The sequence below is a fragment of the Crocodylus porosus genome, unplaced genomic scaffold, assembly GCF_001723895.1.
Source record: "Crocodylus porosus isolate Cpor-Errol unplaced genomic scaffold, CroPor_comp1, whole genome shotgun sequence".
Classification (NCBI taxonomy): Eukaryota; Metazoa; Chordata; order Crocodylia; family Crocodylidae; genus Crocodylus; species Crocodylus porosus.
Window position 1 is genome coordinate 11,675,568 of NW_017728913.1, and position 20,240 is coordinate 11,695,807.

Here is a 20,240-nt window from a genome sequence, read left to right on the forward strand (position 1 = left end):
CTGTTCCAGACCTTGGGGGCTCGGACAGTAAAGAAATTCTTCCTTATGTCCAGCCTGAAATGGTCTTGCAGGAGTTTGTGACCGTTCCACCTCGTCATCCCTTAGAAATACTCTTTCCCTTTTCATTGTAGGTAGGCCTCATAGTATTGCTAGAATAGTTTTGTCATGATAATTCCCTTTCAAAAAACAAAAACAAAACAAAAGCCCCAATGAATTTTCTTCCCCCTCCTTCAGTCTTTCTCAGGTGCTATACTCTTGGCCGTTGCCTTCTTTAGATAACTGACTAAGTGATAGCTTAGCTTATCTGTATGAATTAATAGTTCAGTGTGATGCAAATTGTATTCTTTCAGTTACAGTTTGCCCTGTGTCCATCTTTCAGCAGCTGCATGGTGGTGCTTTACATCCAGGTATCCCACAAGGAAAATTTTCTCCCAAGGAATTCTCCCCAGAATTCTTTAGGTGAAAATCAGGAAGTTACCTAAACCTGGTGCTATCTTCTAGTCCATTCCCTTAGAAAATAGGGGCCAAGAATGCCTAGCGCCTTTTCCTTGTTTATCAAAAAAAATCTGCTGGAGCTTTTAAACATCCACGAGGGAGGGGATGGTGACTCTACAACAGCTGCAGAAATGTAGGAACTGAATAGAGCCATGTATGGAGTTCAAGATATGACAGCCGTACACCCACCACTGCCTGAGTGGATAAGATGCAGACTTTTGTTTTGCTGTATTTGTATGATAATCAAAAATGGACTTAAAAAAGTAAGGGGTGGGAAGGGTTATAGTACAAAGCTATCTTTCATTGAAGTGTGTTGTATATGTTGTGAGTTCTCATAACAGTTTTGTTGGTAGTCCTCCATATAGGTATGGAGTCTTGTTTGTTGCCGAAAGGAATAACAGCATTTTAAGACATACAAGGTATTGAATAACATTATAAAAATGCATTATTATTAAATAGGGAGCCAGTGTTTTTTCAGCTATGCACCATGGAATCCCACCTCAGAGCTGATTTAGGACAATATCTTTGCTTCAAGGGCACTCTGCCTGAACAGCAGCTGAGCAGAGCTGTGTTTCTTTTAAAACAAATATCAAACTTTGCAAACCATGAAAGTGTAGACCTAACACACCTATACAACACTATCATCTTATTACCAGGAAACTCTTCCTTCCATCTGCTTGTTTGACCCCAGTTGTAAGTGTTTTGCATCTAACCAGTCTGGTGGTAAAAAATAAGATTTGGACTTCAGAGCTGTGTTTGTAATCTGTATAGACCCAGTGCTATGTTTTTTAAAACAGCCTTGATGTAGATATAGCTTTTATATCACACAGTTAGAGAACCAGCTCTGAGATGCAAAGCACAGGGGAGATGCTTGTTGCTGTGAAAACAGTTAATACAGTGAGTTCCTGATTCTGAATGGTAACTTTGTGTTTACTGGGGCACGCAAAATAAATATTGATGGTGGTGACAAAGATATCACCTCCACATTCCTGTCTTTAATTCTGTTCTTTTTCAAAACTTCCACAAGTGGAAATGCATGTTTCCCAGTGCCTGTTCAGGTTTTTTTTTCCTTAGCTTTCATCAAAGGTTTTGCTTCTACACTTCTTCAAGAGCGTTCTGTGGCAAGCATCGCTTGCCTTGTACCTCTAGAACCGGTCTTCAGTTACCTGAGACAAAGGTTGTGTCTACACAGAAGATGTTTTCAAAAGTCATAGTTAGCACTGGACGTATACAGGACTATGGAGTCCATACCTTATTTTGCCACCATATTTGTAAGATGAAAAGCAGTTTTAATTAATAGAATAGTAGCAGTGGGATTTTTGTCTGCCATGGAATTCCAGCTTGCATAGAGACAAGTTAGATCTGCTTTAAAAGGGCAAGATCCCATAAGAATATTTTTGTAAGTTTTTTGGGGGACCAAGAAAGGCAAAATGACAACTGAAACATGTTACACCTTTATTTTGTGGCCATCTGTTGGAAAAGGGCGAATACAGCAATATCTGTAAGCCTAGGATTTACTACTGGAAATAACTGGACAATACAAAAGATGTGGTGCAGTTTCTGTGATGACATTGTCTAAATTCTCTTGTGCGTGTAAGGACATTTTAGCTTGAATAATAATTGCACTTTTAATGATTTCTGGCATAGTCTACCATATTTTATTCTTATGAAATGATGGGGAGCATGGCTGAATAGAAATATCGGATGACAGCATGATTGGGATGCACAATTGGGAGACCCCAGAAACAAGGCAGGCTCATGTAAGCTAGACAGCTGACTTAGCTTCATCATATCCTATTTGCAAAGTATTCATCATGTCTGTTCTCTTTTTCAGCTTCTCAGCAAAGATGCCACCTAATGGGAAGGCCTTGCATTTCCACCCATCAGTTTTGCATTTTGGAATGCAGTGAGTATCTTGTTCTTTTAATAAATAATTAATGTTGGGTTGCCGTACTGAGGCACATTTTGGAATAAAAGAATATGGCTCAGATCATTCATTTCCAGGGAAAACCTATAAGAGGGGTCTAAAGGAAGAAAACCATCATAATGACTCCCCCCTCCTTCTGCCCCCACACACATCCATTTGGGATCATCTGTGTCCAGTCTCTGACTTCTGTGTAGTCACCATCCTCATCCACCATCCTTGAGCCACAGCTCCCTAGCAGGATGACTCTGAGTAAGTCTGCATAACATGGTGGCCAATTCCAATAACATTAGTATTCCCATGATTGCCATTGCACCCACATGCCGATGCTGTTGCTAACAAAGGTAAACCTTCTCAGAAAAGAGCTTGGTATAGACAAGGATGTGTTGGTATTTTGCTTGTATAGCTTCTAAATCTTTGTCACCAGAAATATGACTTACCATTGGGACTGCAGCAAGTTTCCTGGTTTAAAGAAATATTGATTGGTGGGAGTCAAGTGAAAATGCTTAGAATTCAGTATGGGGGAAATATATTACAAAGGATTGGGTGACCATATGTGGGAAACAGATGATCATGGGTTAACAGCGAGTAAACATCTTTTATGGATGACCCTGTAGCTATACCAAATTGGTTCCTACCACTCAATGGTTGCTTTATGGTAAATTGCCTCTGTATATCTAGGAGTGGGATTTTTATGAGAATAGACTGAATACTTTAAAAAAATCACTGTGAGAAATAATGTTTATCTACTTCTGGACCCCATAGTTAAGGGTTTCTGTGCTTCTCAAGTTTTGTCTTGGGGAAAGCCTTTTAAAAATGAGTAGCTCCCTTTATCCCATCAGTTAAAAAAAAAAACAAAACAAAATCCAAAAAACATAAACCTCTTATGAATTAAAGGAATGTTCCAAAAGAGGCACAGAAAGTCTGCATAGTAAGCAGTTTTTAAAACTTATTGTAAAAAATAAAGCCACAGGAGAATTGTTTCATATGACCAACCAAAGTTTTGCGTATTTAAATTTAATTTATAATTTATACAAAAATACATACCCTGTATTTTTTTTAAAGTTACCAAGTTCTGTGTGTTTTTTACAAACTTTTATTAATCTAAGCAGTTTTGAAATGTGTAATATGTATATATATATATCAATGATGTCTATTTTACTTAATATTTTAAAGCAGAAAAATTAATGGGCTGGATTAGCTTTAGTGGTAATTGTTGCATCAAAGTGGTTTTAACAGCATGTAGTTTCTTTGTTTTTTGCAAGCTACCAGTGTTTATAAAATCAATAATGCTTTCTCTGTCCTTTTTTAATTTTTTTCCATAGGTTACTGGGGCTGCCCAGAGCTAAAATGCTATACGCTTACAACCCTAGTAGGGATAGAGAAATTGTAGTGAATTCAGTGTTTACAGCTACTAGACAGTTTCACGTGTCTCCTGTTCATAGCAGGGTGAGTGTTGATGTACTTTTGGAAACTATGTAGTGGCAGAGCGCCAAAGTTTCATGCTTTTCTTGGGCTCAAGTTTTCATTTTGTGCTTCTTCATGCTTTTACTTGCTACCCGTAACTCATTTTTTTCTGTTTGCTAGCCTGTGTTTTTGTTTCATTCATACCAAGAAAGGGAAGGGGAAAAGTTTAAACCTTACATTGAGAGACTAATTTTATGGTGGCTCGGGAGGGTAAGAATTCTGTAATGTAAAGTTGGATTATTAAATCCCACTCCACTGTGTTTGCCACAGAATTCAAAGATTTGTTAGTGTTTATAGTCTCTTTAATTCTTGGCCTCCTGAGTATAGTTTTGCATATTCCTCATGAAGGAAAATTACAGTAAAATATTTTTATATTATCTAAATTCTTTTTTGTTAAATTTAACTGCATCTAAAGTGTATTAAACATGCACCACATTACACAGTATTTGACAAGACTCAGATGCAATCCTATTCTAATGGAGTTTTTTTCAATTCCTTTTAAGACTTTTTGAGTAGGCATGAAAAAGTGCTTCAACAAGCAAATTTGAGTTTGGCCCCTAGCAAAATGGAAGAATTAGTATTTTCCAGCCATTAACATGTATTTTCAGCTTAGGCTCATACTTGGTTGTAGAAATGTTTGCCCAATCTTAATATTTGATTATCTCATATATTGGTTCACTTCATAGTATGTACCTAAATGTAGATAATTTATTGCTAGGCCAGAGACATACTAAGTGTGTGGACAAGCTTTTAGAATATTCTGTGAACAGGTTTATTTGGTTCTAGCCTAGTCTGGAAACTTCAGGCTTAATACTGAAAGGTTCATATTTAGAAATGCCTAATAATAGATGGTAAGAGAAAGAAAGGGTTACAGTTGGCTCCATTGAGCAGTGGGCTTCTTTGTTGTCTCTTTAGGTGATTCCAGCAATGGGAAAAATTTCTTTCAAAGTCCTCTTTCTGCCAACAGAAGAAGGCAGCATTGAAAGTTCATTATTTATTAATACCTCGTCTCATGGAGTACTTTCATATCAGGTACATTTTTTAGATTGACTGCATTTACTGTTGGACCACAATTGAAACATAATCTAAAACCAGGTTCGATAGAGGCATAGTGAGCTCATGGATCTCCTGAGGCAGAAGGAGGTGATGCATGGGGGTCTGCCAACCACTTTGGCTTTAGAGAGGGCATAAGTAAGTGCAAGGGTAGGCTTACCTTTCCGGGCTGCTGCTGCCTCTGCATCAGTTCTGCTTAGGTGGCAGCAGCCCTGTAGCTGAGCTCTCTGGGAGCTGACCCTGGTGCCACTATTTTCTCCCCCCTCTTCCCTCCCAATTTATATACATACAGGTTTCCCTCCCTTTATTCGCCCCATGGCACACTTACCTAAATAAAAAAGCATTGCAGCACACCAGAAGCGGAGCGAGGGGGAGGGTGAGCGTGCAGCCAGCCAGACACCAACAGGGAGGGGTGGTGTGTGGCCAGCTGGATGGTATTTGGGGCTGGAGCCATGCTCCCTGTATGTCTGTGTCCCCAGCAGCAGCAGCAGTGGGGGGGGAGGCATGGCTCCAGCTGAAAATGCTATGGCACACCTGGATGTGCCTGACAGCACACGAGTGTGCTGTGGCAAACTGGCTGGGAAACGCTGCTGTACATGCATTCCTGGAAAATGACGCATAATTTGAATTTTCATAAAGGGGAACCCACTTTACAACATAACAAATAGGGATGTTCCAAGACCTTGACTATACCCATGCCCAGGCCCATTTCTACCACTTTTACAGGACAATTTTGGTACTCACCAACAGCTGACAGTACACGTAAGCACAGGGCACTATCATAATGGGGATGGCAATTACAGAAGCACATGTCGCAGACAATGAGCAAGGAGTACAGATCCATACAGGAGACTATAGTTTGGCGTGTGTCACTCCCACAGTGGACCACACAAAGCAACTGACTGCGGGCTTTCACCACACCAAGTGCATAAGGGTGAATTTACCTCACATATAATGAATTGTTGGTATAAAAAGGGTCCTCACATAAATCGAATTTGCACATACAGAACCTGCATAAAGCAAGGGAAACCTGTACTGGTTGCAGGGCTTTGCCTACTCTAGAAAAGACTCCCAGGTCATGGGGCACCATTCAGTTTGCTCCACTCAACCCTCTTCTCGCCCTGCCATGCCCCAGATGCACTGCTTGGCGCAGCACTGTCCTAACTGGCTCCTGTGACCAAGCAGGGCTGCTACGGGGTTGGGGGGGGAGGGAGAAGGAGGATTCTGGGACCCCCTCCTAGTTGGTGCCTGGGGCTAGTGCCCCACTGCTCTTCCTGATTACACCACTGAGCTTAGATAATGTGTTTAATTCCTGATGTACATCAGGTAAGGGATAAAACTGTCCTGTTTTCCATTTATGAGACCCCCTAAGGCCTTGGCCTTGCAAATACACATATACTTAATGAAACCACTCATGACAGTAAAATTACGCAGGAGCATAAGTGTTTACAGGATTGCGGTCTGTATTCTTGGCCTACCACTAATAGTTGGTTCCATGCTATGGGATGCAACCACAGTTGAGTTGGGGGGGACATGTATGAAAAGTATTTAGGAAACAGCCTTCTGGAACAAGATGAATATATTTCAAGTTGCACTGAGGTTTTTGATGTATAAGTTCTGTGGTGTCACACAGGATGGGAGATGGTAAGACTTGGCAATTTTGGGGTTCTTTTAAAGCTAAAGAGAAAGTCGTAGTTCATGAACTGAAGCCTCTTGATACTCTGGTTACTTGGGGAACTCCCCACATCTTTAGTAAGGTGTTTTATTTTAAACAGGTTACATGCCTGAAGTTTTTTCCTTTACATCTATTAATTTGTATCATTTTAAAATTAAGTTTCTTCCTGATTTAAAAATAACCCCAGTTTAAATCTTGTCTTTGCTATGCCACTTCCTTACTATGACACTGCTTTAGGGGGAGAAAATAGTTTAAAAATTAGATGTAGGTCAATTACAACCTTGTCACATATGAAGCTAGTGTTCTGGCAGCTATTGGAGCCTGATCCCATGTATGGTGAAGACCAATATCTTAGGGAAGCAAGGAGCAAGCTGTTCTCTAAGGTGACTTATTTTCCTGCTTTTTGGGTCAGGTCCTTCTCATTTATTCATTGCTAGCACCTTTTGTGGACACGTGGAAAGAAAAATGTTCTGTATAATCACTACCTATTTGAATTGCCAGTGCAGCCAAACTTATTAAACCATCTGTGGTTGCATCTCCACCGAAGTTAGTACCTTTACTAGTATCAGGAGGAGTTCATCAGTTCGAATCTTTTTTTTATGACCTCCATCTTGAAATCAAATAAAGTAAGTACTTTATTTTTACCATCAGAGTCAGTTTCTAGACTAGGCTTAACCCCTGTGTATCAAGAGGAATTATGAAGCTCTGAGACAACATAAAAGACATTAAACGTACAATAATTTTGTCTTGCATATGCATACATTTCAATGCGTATATACAGTTAATTTGGCTTGTCTCGGAGAGGGGGTGTAGTGTAGATTTGTGGTAGCTAAATTTAACTTTTAAGAAAGAGAGAGAAAATATGTCCCTCTCGAACTGAAACTTCTTCTTTAATATCAGCTATGAGGAGAACACAGAACTTTTTGTAAAATCCATTGTGGTTTTCCATTTACAGGAGAGTAAGTACATTTTTTTTTAACTTAAAAAATAATTAAGATTTCTCTGTGCATCAGTTAACCCAAATAAAACAGAAAACAAAATAGTGGAAGGAAAGAAATATAAGCCACTCAAAATTCTTTTCTGAACTTGATTTTACAAGAGACTAATGACCCTCCTGACTTACCTATGACATTGCTGAAAGGTGTAGATATTTTTGTTTCTCCACTTGCTTAGGTAGTGTTGGAGTTACTGTCCTTTTCTGTCTCTGCCAATGTAAAAGTTGAATGAATGCAGGGGACTAAAATATCTCATGCAGGTCCAAACAGTAAAATCATCTTTAAAAAACCCCCCTGCCTTAATGGTAGTGGATTTTCATTAAGCGTAGAAAAAATTCAGATCTTACCATTGTAACATCTCTTCATGTTTTAGTTTCATCCTGCAGTTATCTGAGGTTAAAAAAAATGCATTTTACTGTATTGTGAAGCTACAACCATCACATCCAGCGCGCTTCTCCTTACTAACATAACGTTACAGAAAACTGTGCTCAACATAAAGTGGTGGTAAAAGCATGACATTGCTCATTCTCCACCCCAAGCTTTTTAATGACCTGGGAACAGCGAAGCTTACAAAAATGTATTTAAGTCGCTTGCTTTTTTAAAAGTTTTATTTTCATGTTATGCTGCTTAATTGTAAAGGATGTCTGAAATGTGTTGTCTTCCCAAGCCTTCTTTTTGACAGAAAAGTTGGGTAGAGATGTCTGATACTGTGATTACATTTTGCAAGAATCATTACCAGCTTCCCATGTCCAACTGTCTCATAACTGGCTCAAAAACGAGGATAGAGCTTGGTATTCAGTTTTTTAACCTATGAGGATGTTCACATGCTATTTTAATGGTTGCCCTTCTATTATAGACACAGTGTTTGAGTGAGTAACTACAGAAAAGTACCTTTTATGTACAGAGTTAGAGTTACTTTCTAATGTGGGGAACTCTTATTTTTACTACAGCTTTTTCACATAATTGTCAAAAGCTAGTTGGTTTCTTGAAGTACTGTTAATAAATCAGAGTTTTATGCCTGAAATAATTACCTATCAGCTCTTGGTACAATGGACTGTTTTACAACAGGTGTGTGGAATGGGAGCCTTGAAAACTTCTCCAGAAGAATCTAGAGGACAGCTATCAAATGCTTTTTTACTGATTCCACATATCCAGAATATCCAGATTTCACAAACCCTGGTACAGTATGAATTTAAAAAAAAAAACATGATCAAACTTAGAAATAAAGGGATTAACTTTTTTTAGTTTTCAGATAATTGAGGTATAGAGGTATCTGAGCAGCAGCAACTTGTAGGAGATAAATTGCAAACTGCAGTAATTGGAACTGGTCTAGTAGTAGGTTACATACAGAGTTTACCAGATAGATACATGAATCATCAAGCCATTTGCTTTGAAAAGCCACTATACAAGTAAATGCAATGCATTCAAAAGTCTTCTGTTACAAACAACGAAATATTTTCTTCAAAAATTAACTTCAGTTGGCACATTTTAAGTGTTTGTTTAAAATTCTGTATTTTGCTTTGAACAAGGATAAATTTTACGAGTGAATAGTACTTACTTCTGCTTAATAGTTATTCTTATTGTCCATTTTAATACCGTTATCATAGAAATCACAATGAAGAGGTGTTATGCTTAAAATTAGGGTTTTTTATACTATTGTACCCATTTGTTTATAGTTTGAATAAACTGTTTTTACCTTGGGGCCCAGCTTTAGGTTATATATAAGCTTCCTAGAATTATTATTTAAAGCTTTGGGCTACAAAGCTCAAAATATGTATTTATGTCTTTTTCTTTTGTTTCTGGTATGTAAAAGAGGCCCTGGCAGATTTAAAGTTATTGTACCAATTTGCAAGTGCAATGGACCTATCCAAGATGGGGGTGTAATGGTGCTGTCTCATAGTAACATTTTGTATCCAGTGTGCCTTTGCTTTGCATAGGTGTAAGGTTCAAGGCACGGTAAGGTCAGGATCATTGTATTTCACCATATCGTTTTATCTATATGTGAAGGTTGTTATGCAATAGGTAGAAGGTGAATTGAAAGTGGAACAGCTCTTATGGAAGAGATCCAAATGTGAACACTTTGATCTTGAAGTATAAGTACAACCTCCTTCTGGTTAGTATTATCCTTTTCTTGTCGACCAGAAGAGAGAGCAGGGAAAGGCAGTGGAGACTAGGAGTTCGTGGAGTGTTAAGAGATGCAGGAAGAAGAAACGTGGCAGTTGAAATTATGTATAAAAGTTTCTCCCCTGTTTTAAACTATCAAAGTGTTGTGTGCTGAGTGGAGAGGGGGAATCTCATTTGGTTTATTTTTGTTTCTCTTTTTTGGTAAGAAAACACGACAAAACAAAAAATCCAAAATCTGTCTTTTGTTTAAAAATGTGAACTTCTCTGAATTTTCCTTGTGCCTATTACTTTTTCTTCCAGGCTTTCAAATATTGTGATGTTGGGTAGGAGCACTCCAGCTGTGGAGAGTCCTTCTACCTCCTCCAACTTCCAATTTAATTAGTGGGTATGATTCTAGGGGTATGGGGCCGTAACTGTGGGACTCAACATAGTTCAGGTACACTTGTTGAGGTGCTCTGCTTTAGTGAGGGAGCACAGGCCACTGTGCTTCCTATCTCGAGTCTGCCATTTTATTGTACCTTGCTCCCTTGTCCTTGTTTGGCCTCCATAGTGTGTGTGTGTATTTTTGAGAGTCTGAAACTCAAAAAACCATCTAAAGGCTTAAAGGCAGAGACGGCAGCTTAAACCGTTCTATCAAAGTCCAAGATCAGTTTAATGTTTTTAGGTCTGTTTGAAGTAGGGGAAGAATTTAAGGTTTGGGAGGTGCTCATGTTTTCCCTAAGAATCCTTTAAAAATGTATGGATGCATGGATCTGGAAATGCAGCACATGCTTTGAGTGAATGATCAAGCAAACAAATGTGGAATTCACTAATGATAAACCCAGTTAAAGAGACCTGGTTGGGGAGCAGGAAATGGTGTGAGGGCACTTTCTTGTTTAGGATTAAATAAGCAGCTTTGTTTTTCCTTTCAGTCTAAGCAGTGTTGGGAGGCGTGTTTGTTTTCATGAACATCTGCAGTAAGTGAGGAAATTTGTTCCCCTGTCATGGTGGTGTATTAATTGTAAATTGCATATGCAGAAGGTAATTTGCTTCAAATAATTTCCTCTGCTGCTGTAGTTTATATAAATAGGAGAGTTTTAAAGGTGATCTGAAGAATATTACTTAAAAGGAGAAAAGGGCATCATGCCTCTTTTTAATTTTTGTGTCTTTTTTCCTGCTTATTTCCTTGAGCAACAAACAGGGTAAGATTGGGACCAAAAAGTGGGATCAAATAGCACTGGTACACTTGCTAACAAAGGAGTGTTTAGCATTCAGTTGTCCTGATTTTGTCTGTTCAAACTAAGCAGGACATAACTTGGAACACACAAGGGGGCAGCAACCCTACTTTCCAACAAGTAGTGTGGGATGTCTGTCAAAGTGCTGTGTGGGAATTTTGGAGGAGGGCACCTGGCAACCTTGTTTTTGATTCTAACTTCAGTCACTTAAAATTCCCAAGAATCACTTGGCAATGAAGATGACACTATTTTTAAACTGTATAGAACAGCAGCATGGATATCTCCTATCCAGAATTCCTTGATGTGCTGTACACCCAACAGTGCCAGACCTTGGGAGGTGTATATGGCTTTATGCTGTTGAGTCCACAAGCACTTCGCAGTCCTCATCCACATGCATATTTATTTGTGAGTTATGATCCGACACAATTGGGACTAAAGGGCCAGGTTGAACAATTGTCTCGCACAACTTGTAATGGATCCATGTGCTTGATGCATTGGAGCTATCGGAAGGAAAGAAAGTCCTGCCCATAAACAAGGATAGTTTCCTCTTGCAGTAGCTGCACTGTTCTGGATACAGGGAACGACGCTTGGACTGGTGGGGAGTGCTGCAGATGTTGAACAACCAACAGTACCAGAAGAACTTAGTAGAAAGGACTTTGTAAATACTCAACTCATCTGGATGCACCTAACTCCTGCAGTGCCCATATAAAATGGTTCTTCTCACTGTCAGCATTTCTTTTTGCTGAGCAGATGGAACCAAGCATTATTAGTATCCCGAAGCCAGAAAAATGAAGAATGTGAATTCTAGTTTTTCTTAGTTTTCCTGTAGGACCTTCTGGGAGACCCCACCTTATTTGAGGAATTGGGGCATAGAGGAACCTGGATTCCTTTCTCCAATTGTTAACTGGCCATTGAAGCCAAGTAAATGTTTAAAACAAAACAAAAAAACCCAATCCAGAAGGCTGCTCATACCCAAAAGAAAAAAAGCGCACCAAGAGTTTTAAGCAGTTTGAACTAGGGAATATTATAAACTTCCTGTCCATAGGATAGTATGCTTAAGCACACTCTGTTGCCCTGGGCAGATGCTAAGAGGCATCTGAGGAGGAGAGTGGTTGTGTGGTTGAGCTAATTAGCAGTGCTGAGTGGCCATGCCAGTTGAGACTGCTTGATCCATTGGTCTGCACAGAGACAGCAGCACTGCTTGTGCTAGCGTGATGGATCCTTAGTTTACCATGTGGAAATAACCACAACACAAGTTCCATTTTCCCATGCTCCACTTTCTCTATTAGTATTTTGTTACTTTGCTATTTATTTTTGTAATAGTCTTGAAGACTGAGAGGAAATCTCAGTTTCTGAGGTTCATAATAGGAAGGGAAAACATGAACTTCAATTTTTTTTTAAAGTTTTTTCCCCCTCATCATAAAATCTTTTAAAAAAAGGGTGTGGGGAGGAGGGTCAAGGGTAGTTTTTTTTTGGGGGGGGGGGGTGTTATGGTTTAAGATTTCAGTGTTGTACCTTTTGTTTTTGCTTTTATAAAGGAAAACCTTTAAAATCCTCTAAATTGTATGGCATTTAACCTGGCATTTAAACTTTATCTACATAGGAGGTCCACATATTATCTCATTTTGACTCTTTCCTGCACTTGGGGGTGGAGGAAACATGCTCTTTCCTTTTTCAGGTCTAATTTTTTGGTGGTGTTTGTTTGTGTATATTGTTTGGGTTTTTTTACTCCTGAAATAGTTTGCAATTTCCGTTTTGCTTTCTGTAGCTTTTTTTTCCTCTCTGAACCTTGGAAAGAGAAAGTATCTTTAATATCAACAATTTGTTATGAGGGATGTAGGGTTCTGGTGGATGCTTTGTATGACATTTTATTACTGTTGAGCTTCTATTCGTGCTAATTGACTGGTGTCACATACTGTCTCAAGTTCAGAGGCAGATTTTGTTCTTTACCTCTGCCACCGCCTCCTTTTCATTATTGTCAGTGCTCCTTTGTAGAGGCATTTTGACATCTTTCTTACTTTATAATCGGGAATATTTTCCTCTGCTGTACTTTCCTAGAGAATAGGAGCTTGAGATTACTGTGCAAGAGATTTAACTTCAGTACCAGTGGAGAATGGTGCTTTTATCTCTGTAAGCCATTATAAAGTCAGTCTGATCTCCATATGTGGTTATGGTTACCCCAGGAAGGGGCATAGTTTTCTAAAATGTTGGAGATCTTGCAAAGTTTATTGATGCTGCATTGTATTAAGGTGTCTCCCTGCTTCTAGTTTAGAAGATAGAATGTGTGGAGTGAGCCCGGTGGGAGTGCTGGCCTGCAACACTTGTACCATAATTTTGCCGGGTAGTCTGATTGGCAAGTCCAGTTCATTTCAGTGAAGCTGTATTGGCCAGGTAGAAGGACAGAAAGGTAAAGACCCCTCACATGTCTGTTGAAGGTAGGCAAGATCTGCTCTTGATAGGGATGCTCACATTTTGGCATTTGATTTGGCTTTGTAGATAGGTCTGGTCTCCAGAGGAGCCCTTTGAAATCACATAATTTTAAAAGCCAGATCAAGAGGTGGTAGAAGTCAGTAGAAGTCTCTTCAACTGCCACAAGACTAGTGGAAAAGAAGTCTCAGAAATTAGCGATCTGATGCTTGCAGTGCGGGGAATAGAAATTGTGAAAGTAGGTGTCATTGATTAAAGTATTCAGATTTTGTGTATGCAGTTATACGTGTGTGTGTGTGTGTGTGTGTGTGTGTGTGTCTATATATAAACAGGCATAGGTATACATTCACTGCATTACTTGAAACATAAGTATGGGCAAATTATAGTATTTCTAAACAAAAACACTTAAAACCTAGTACATTTGGTCAAGAATTGACAAGTAGTTTGGAGATTGTGAAGTTAGAAGGGGAGATAATTTCCAATATTATGGACCGAGGTTATGTCCATGTAGCTGAGTATAGTCAAATTAAGCTGGTACAGGTGGCACATCTCATTTGGATCATCTGTTTATGCAACTTTTGGATGTATCCTTTGCTCCAATCCCCAATACTTTATTATTGTTTAATATTTATACTGCACTTAGAGACTACCTACATCAAATCCATGAGGTGCTGCACAAACGCGCTGAAAACGCCAGTGAGCTGGTTGGTGCAAGAGTGAACAGCAGGGAGGAATGCCTTGTCCATCACTTTCGCCATATGCCTTGGGTAGAAATTAGTGCCGTTTTCTTTGCTTCCTGGATGCTGTCCTCAGTGAGTAATGGACCAATGGCAAAAATAATATGGCAGAGAACAAGTACTAACAGAACATGAGACTTCTGAAGTTATGTACTGAGTGTTTGAGCAGGTGATAACAAAAACAAGTGGGCCCTGGGCATGTTGGTTGTGAAGTTAGAAGGGGAGATAATTTCCAATATTATGGACCGAAGTTATGTCCATGTAGTTGAGTATAGTCAAATTAAGCTGGTACAGGTGGCATGTTGCCTGGGCATTTTGGTTGCTAAAAACCAAGTTTTTAGGTTAGCTTTTGCTCCTTGCAGTAAGCTGGTGACATTCTTCTGAGTCACTGTAACAGGTACATGTTGTTAGTGCTACTCTTGGATAACAGATTGGAGAACATCTCTTTAGGGACAGGCACCTAAGGACTTAGGACAGTGGTAATATTGGGGAGAAACCCTAGGAGCAGCCAAGCTCAGGGATGAAACTGAGGTTTGTTATATTGTATGTCACTGTGTTTGTTTGACTCGCAGGAGTGTCCAACTTCAGAAAGGGGGGTGGGGAGCAGGGTGCAGACATGTGTGAATGTGACTCCAGAATTAGGACCTGACTTGACACCATGGCAAAAGCAATCTTTCATCTTTTCAAGAGGGACTCCCAAGCTCCCTACAACAAAATTTGTTGTTGTTGAACAATACATTGAAAATAGGCTTCTGTTTGGATACGTGAAAATAATCTACTGAACTGTCATGGTATCTTAGTACTAACTAGTAAACCAGACTTTTTAATGGAAGGATCTGCTAGTGCATCAGGTCTAATTTCATGCTTTCTGTCAAGGAGTCTGTCCCTTTATATCTGTCATTGGTGCTTGGGAAAGCTCAACTTAAACATTTGTAATGGATCTGACTCTTTGGCTCAGTTTGTCCTTCCTTTGGAGAGTAGTTCTTACCTTCAGCCCTGCCTCTCCCTTCTTTTTCTCATTTTTCTTTCTATTAAAATATTTTTGAGGGTAAATTGAGAGTCTTGAATTTATTTGAAATGATTGTTATTGTCTAACAAGCCCATTTCTTGCTTTAAAGGGCAGTTTTTATCTTCTCTTGCTATAGTATGCCTATATGTTCAGCATCCTGTTCAGAATTGGAGAGAAGACATTTGTTTGAGCTATCACTTTCTAAATGAATAAGAAGCTTAAACTGTCCAGAGGTTGTAAATGTGTAGTAGCCCTGTAGTATTAAAAACTGTGCTGGGTGCGTGGATGTGCATTAAAGATCTAAGAAGATTCTAATCCATTTTGAAGAAGATTTCTAGATTTCAATATTTTTTCTTTAGGGTTTGAAATGAAAATGAAAAATTCCAGAAATTCTGCCCCAGGGGAGTTTAGCTGTTCTCAGCCACCTATGTAGGCATTGGAGAAGCTTGAGGTATTATGTTGTCAAACTGTGGATGTCCTGAGAGTTTGTAAAGTAGGAATTCAAGGCTCCAAGCAGGCTAGAAAGGAACTGGGAGCCTGGAAGTCCAGCCTCCCCAGTGGCCTGCCAGATGGGCTGCTGAGCAGGAACTAAGTGGGTTTGATGATGGGAGTCAGGCAAATGAAAACCAGCCTGGTTTCCAGCAGAATTTTATCAAAAGAAGAGAACTCCAGCTCCCCACAAACATAATTATCAATACATTGACAGATTTAAATAAAAAATGTTTCCTCAGTTTTTCTGACCAGCTCCTGTGTGTGTATGCATACAAGCATGTGTTGGTGCACAGATGTATGTACATATGTGCGGTGTGTATGTGTGTGTATACATGTACATACAAATAGAATCTAGAAAGAACACCGCAGCTTTGCTAATAGGTGAAGTAAGTTACAGGGCTTACATTTATTTCTATTATGTAATGCTCATTCTAACTTTTTCCTTTATATTCTGGTTTTGCCTTTTTCCTATTGCTTCATAAGCAAACAATTCACTTTATATTTCCACATTCTGCTGTGAATCATATTCAGTAGCAGTTTACATTGTCACAGAGCAAAATACTTACACAATCAGAAAAGATGACAGTTTGCTCTCTGAACAGCAGTTCTGCTGATATAATATTACTTGTTTTTCTCCCATGTTGTGGTGTGTGAACCCAACTGATTATATAAGGCATGAGACTTCATAACCTGTGTTCCTGTTGTCTGCCTTAGATGAGAAGGAATGAAAACACTTCCTTCTCTGAACTCGCCTTTGTAAACAAAAAATAAAAAAATCACTGTGAACAGTGGGTTAACATAAGACATAATTGTATTTGGATACTTTTCATTCTTCTTTTTTTTTATGTAGCATCTGTCTAAAAAAACCCAAGCAAACTCCCTATGTGGAACAATGTATTCAAGAATTTGTATCCATACAGAAAGTGTTGCCAGAGTAGCTATAGCATTTTAAAATCATGCCCCAGCCTTATTTTGGAATAGCTTCCCATGTGGATGCAATTCCAAATCAAGCAAGGGAAGAAGTTCCCTGGAATTTCAGGAATTTTTGCCTTTTTGTAGGTAGAGCTTTCCATGTAGTTGACTTCTTTATCTCAGAAGAAGTGAAGGAGTCTTAAGCTGATTAAAGCAAGTATAACTAAGCAAAGGAAAAAAATGCATAAACTAGATGGGAGGAAAACATATAGCTGTCTTAAGAAGTGATCAGAAGGGAAATCTAATTTTTAACAAGTTTTTTTTTTAGAGCAAACTTCTTCCCTGTAACTGTGTACATATCAGCCCTCTGGTCTCAACACACCACTGTAAGTTAGAAGTATGGATGGTTTTGTTAAGGATGCGTGTCTTGGAGCCAAGTGTTTCCTTTCAAAATGTAATTGGGATAAACGAACAAAAAGTAGGTGACGCTCAAAAAACAACAACAGCAAAACTTATCCAAAAAACAAACAACCCCCCAAGTAAATTGGTTGAGAGTCACATCTTTCAAGAGAACTGTGCCATAAAAGGAGGCCTTTATAATAATGTGATTAGTAACCTTTGGAGGTGTTACAACACCCCCTTGTGGTATTCTGCAGTAATTTTTGCATAGTGTATCGTTGAAATTGAGCAAGTATGAAAAAATAGTTGACTTTTTCTTTCTTTTGGTGAGTTTCCATCATGAGAGCCCCTTTATAAAAACAATGGATCTGCGCTAAACTTATTTTGTGTTAAAATAAGCATATCTTTCTTTCCCAAATTGTTTGAGGATTCTAAATAATGCATTGGCTTTTCTCAGAGCAAAGAATGGAATAGAGTGTATTTGAGATTTCTGAAGCAAAAATGATCAGGAATTAAACTATGTAATCTGATGTATCACTTCTTAACATTTCCTTCAGAGTTCTGTATCTTTCTGTTTCAAAATATGTCAGTTTCTTGAAATGCATTAATTTACACTTCTGCTTTGGTTCATATTTCATTAGGTTAAAAATTGAATCTTGTGCCAAATATGGCCCTAAAATCAGGTAGCTTTGTGTAATTGACAGTCACTGATAAGGAGAAGCTCAGAACTACCTGTTAGGGATGTTTCCATTGAGAATTAAGATATGATAGCATAAACAATTTGTTTGATAAACTTTGAAAGCAAAACTTGTTCTGTTACTTACGTGAACATTTCACAAGCTGGCAAAATCATTTCTCTCTCTCTCTCTCTCTCTCTCTCTCTCTTTTTTTTTTTTAAACAATTCATTTGAAAGCAAAAAAAAAAAAAAGTGAAACAACAGAAAACAATGTCAGTAGTATTTTGTTACTTTGTTTTGGCCTGAGGCTTGCATCCATGAAATGTTACTGCAATCTTGATTTAAAGTACAAATAGAAAAGAAAAATGTGCAGGAAAATAGGGCTAGATGATGTATTCTAATATAAAAAGGACTGTTGTAGGAGATAGTTGAGTAGAAGAGGCAAATTTATAAGGGATACTTGCTTAGCAGCTGTTTAAATAAATATGTTTAATAACATACTAGCATAATATGCAAAATATAAGTAGTAAAACGATATAGTTTCTTGCTGAGCAAGATGTTATTTTACTCTAAAAATAATAAAGATTTTTTTAAAAAAAAATATATTTTCTGATGTTGTTACAGTGGATTTACATTGAATTGGAATGGAAAGAATTTTGAAAAAATGGTACTGGTTTTTCAGTGTCTTGGTAGCCTTTTACATTTCCCCCAGCAGGAACAATAAAAATCAATGAAGTCAGTTTCATGTTAATTTATAACCATTTTTCACTTTGAAGACTTACAGTACTGCAGTGTTTGATGTATGTGCTGCACAAGAATTAGATAATGCCAACAATGAGATTTGTGGCTTTTAAAAATGAATGAAAAAAGTATTAGGATTTTTTTAAAATAAAAGTTTGGCTTTGAAAAGCCTAAATTGAGTGGGGTGGAGCGGGGGGATGTGTGGAATTTAGCTAGGAATGTGGTGGAAACCGTTTTATTGACCTAATGAAAGATACACTATGGTTGTACCCATTGAAGCAAATTTCTGGAGATTTTTTTTTCAATTTTTGTCATCTTATAATAGGCGGAAACCACAAATGCCAGCCTCTTACAAGTTCATCTTGAATGCAGATTGCCTACCAGTGTGTACCAACAGCTAAAGGTATGTTTCAACCTTTAGTTTTAGTCCTATTTTAAAGAAACTGTCCAGAGTTTTTATGCAAAAAAAATCATCTATTTTGGCCCAAATGCCATCTGAAATCCTTGCTTAACAGTAAAAGAACCAGTGTGATGCAAAATATGATTAGTACATTTAAATAAGATGAAGGTAAAATAGAATAAAACAGGTTTTGAACATCTTGAATATAATGAGCAGGTTGTCAAAATATTTTGAATGAATTAAATTTTCCCTGCAATTTTTTCCCCACCAGTTTTTTGACCACCTCTAGTAACTAAAGAATAGTTATAAGAAGTTGCTATCTAGAAAGCCTATGCTATGTCTTCGGTGGGTTTTGGATCAGGCCTTTCATGCTATACTATGACTAAAGAGGCAAGTTATTTGTTCAAGAACCCCAAAAGTTCCAACATTTGGGTCTTGGTCTTATACTAGGAGATATCACTAAAGTCGTACCTTCCACTGAGATGCCTTTTAACTGCTTATTTCAGTAATTTTCAACCATGGTGCCAGAGAGATTTCAAATAGCAATCTATAGCATTAAAAACATTCTGAGTATTTTCGTTTTTTTGGTTCTTTGCAACAGAAGAATTGTGATGTTATTTTTCTGTAGTAAAAATATAGTGGAAACCAAAAGCTGACATTTTCTGAAGGGTGCCTTGAATCTAAAAAGGTTGAGAACCACTGCCTTAAGATTAGGGAAAGTCTCAAGTATTTTTAAAATCTGTTACTGAATTCTGTTTTGTATCTAATCTGATTCAGGAAGTAAGTTCAGTGACTTCCTTTTGAAGATTTGGTCCCTTACAGACTGCGCTTATTTTTTGTTAGTGCAGACATTGCAATAGTTATTGACTCCTTTCTCACCTCTCTGCCTTAATTGTCATAATGTATTCTGTTTGGGCTACCCTCAAAGTGCACCTGGAAGTTTTATATAGGATGTCCAACGTAGCTACTAACTGCTTGAGTTGTGTGGTGTGGACTGCTAAGAGCACATAAACCCCATGTTTGAATGTCTGCACTCACTTCCTGTTTGCTATAGCTTGCAATTTCCATTGATGATCTCTGAAGTGGTAAATGAGTAGCCTGGAATCCAGTTCTCTGAGCACTGCCTTTCTCACCTTATACCTTACCGTGACGGTTAAGATCACCTGGGGGTCTCTTGCTGTCACTCTTTGAGTCTGAACACTCTTTGTTGCATGGCTGAGAGACCGTCCATCTTTGGAATTCACTCCTCTAGGCACCTTGTCAGTGCCCAGGAATCACCTTCATAGTGTGATGCAAGATGCATTTGGTTTAGCACTAGTTGGCTTTCATAAATTGTGAGGCTGGAAGGGACCTTGGGGGATCATTGGGTCCAGCCCCCCGCACAAGGCAGGAAATGCAACTGGGAGTCAGGTGACCCCAGCAAGGTGACCGTCCAGTCTCCTTTTATTCATTGCTGGGTTCTGTTTCTGAAAATAACATCTTGTCTGTCTTTGTAGTTG

The 20,240-nt window shown here is 38.5% G+C and overlaps 1 protein-coding gene across 3 annotated transcripts in view; it reads left to right on the forward strand.

Moving 5' to 3' along the window:
• Positions 1-20,240, forward strand: part of KIAA0922 (KIAA0922 ortholog) — a 117,741-nt gene that overhangs the window by 46,507 nt on the left and 50,994 nt on the right. For 2 of the 3 annotated variants that reach the window (XM_019534497.1, XM_019534496.1), the window contains exons 4-8: positions 2,330-2,401; positions 3,745-3,868; positions 4,802-4,918; positions 8,678-8,788; positions 18,667-18,744. In XM_019534497.1, coding sequence (XP_019390042.1) covers positions 2,330-2,401; positions 3,745-3,868; positions 4,802-4,918; positions 8,678-8,788; positions 18,667-18,744 — 502 coding nt within the window. The remainder of the gene's footprint in view (positions 1-2,329; positions 2,402-3,744; positions 3,869-4,801; positions 4,919-8,677; positions 8,789-18,666; positions 18,745-20,240) is intronic. The other variant, XM_019534498.1, reaches the window with a different exon arrangement.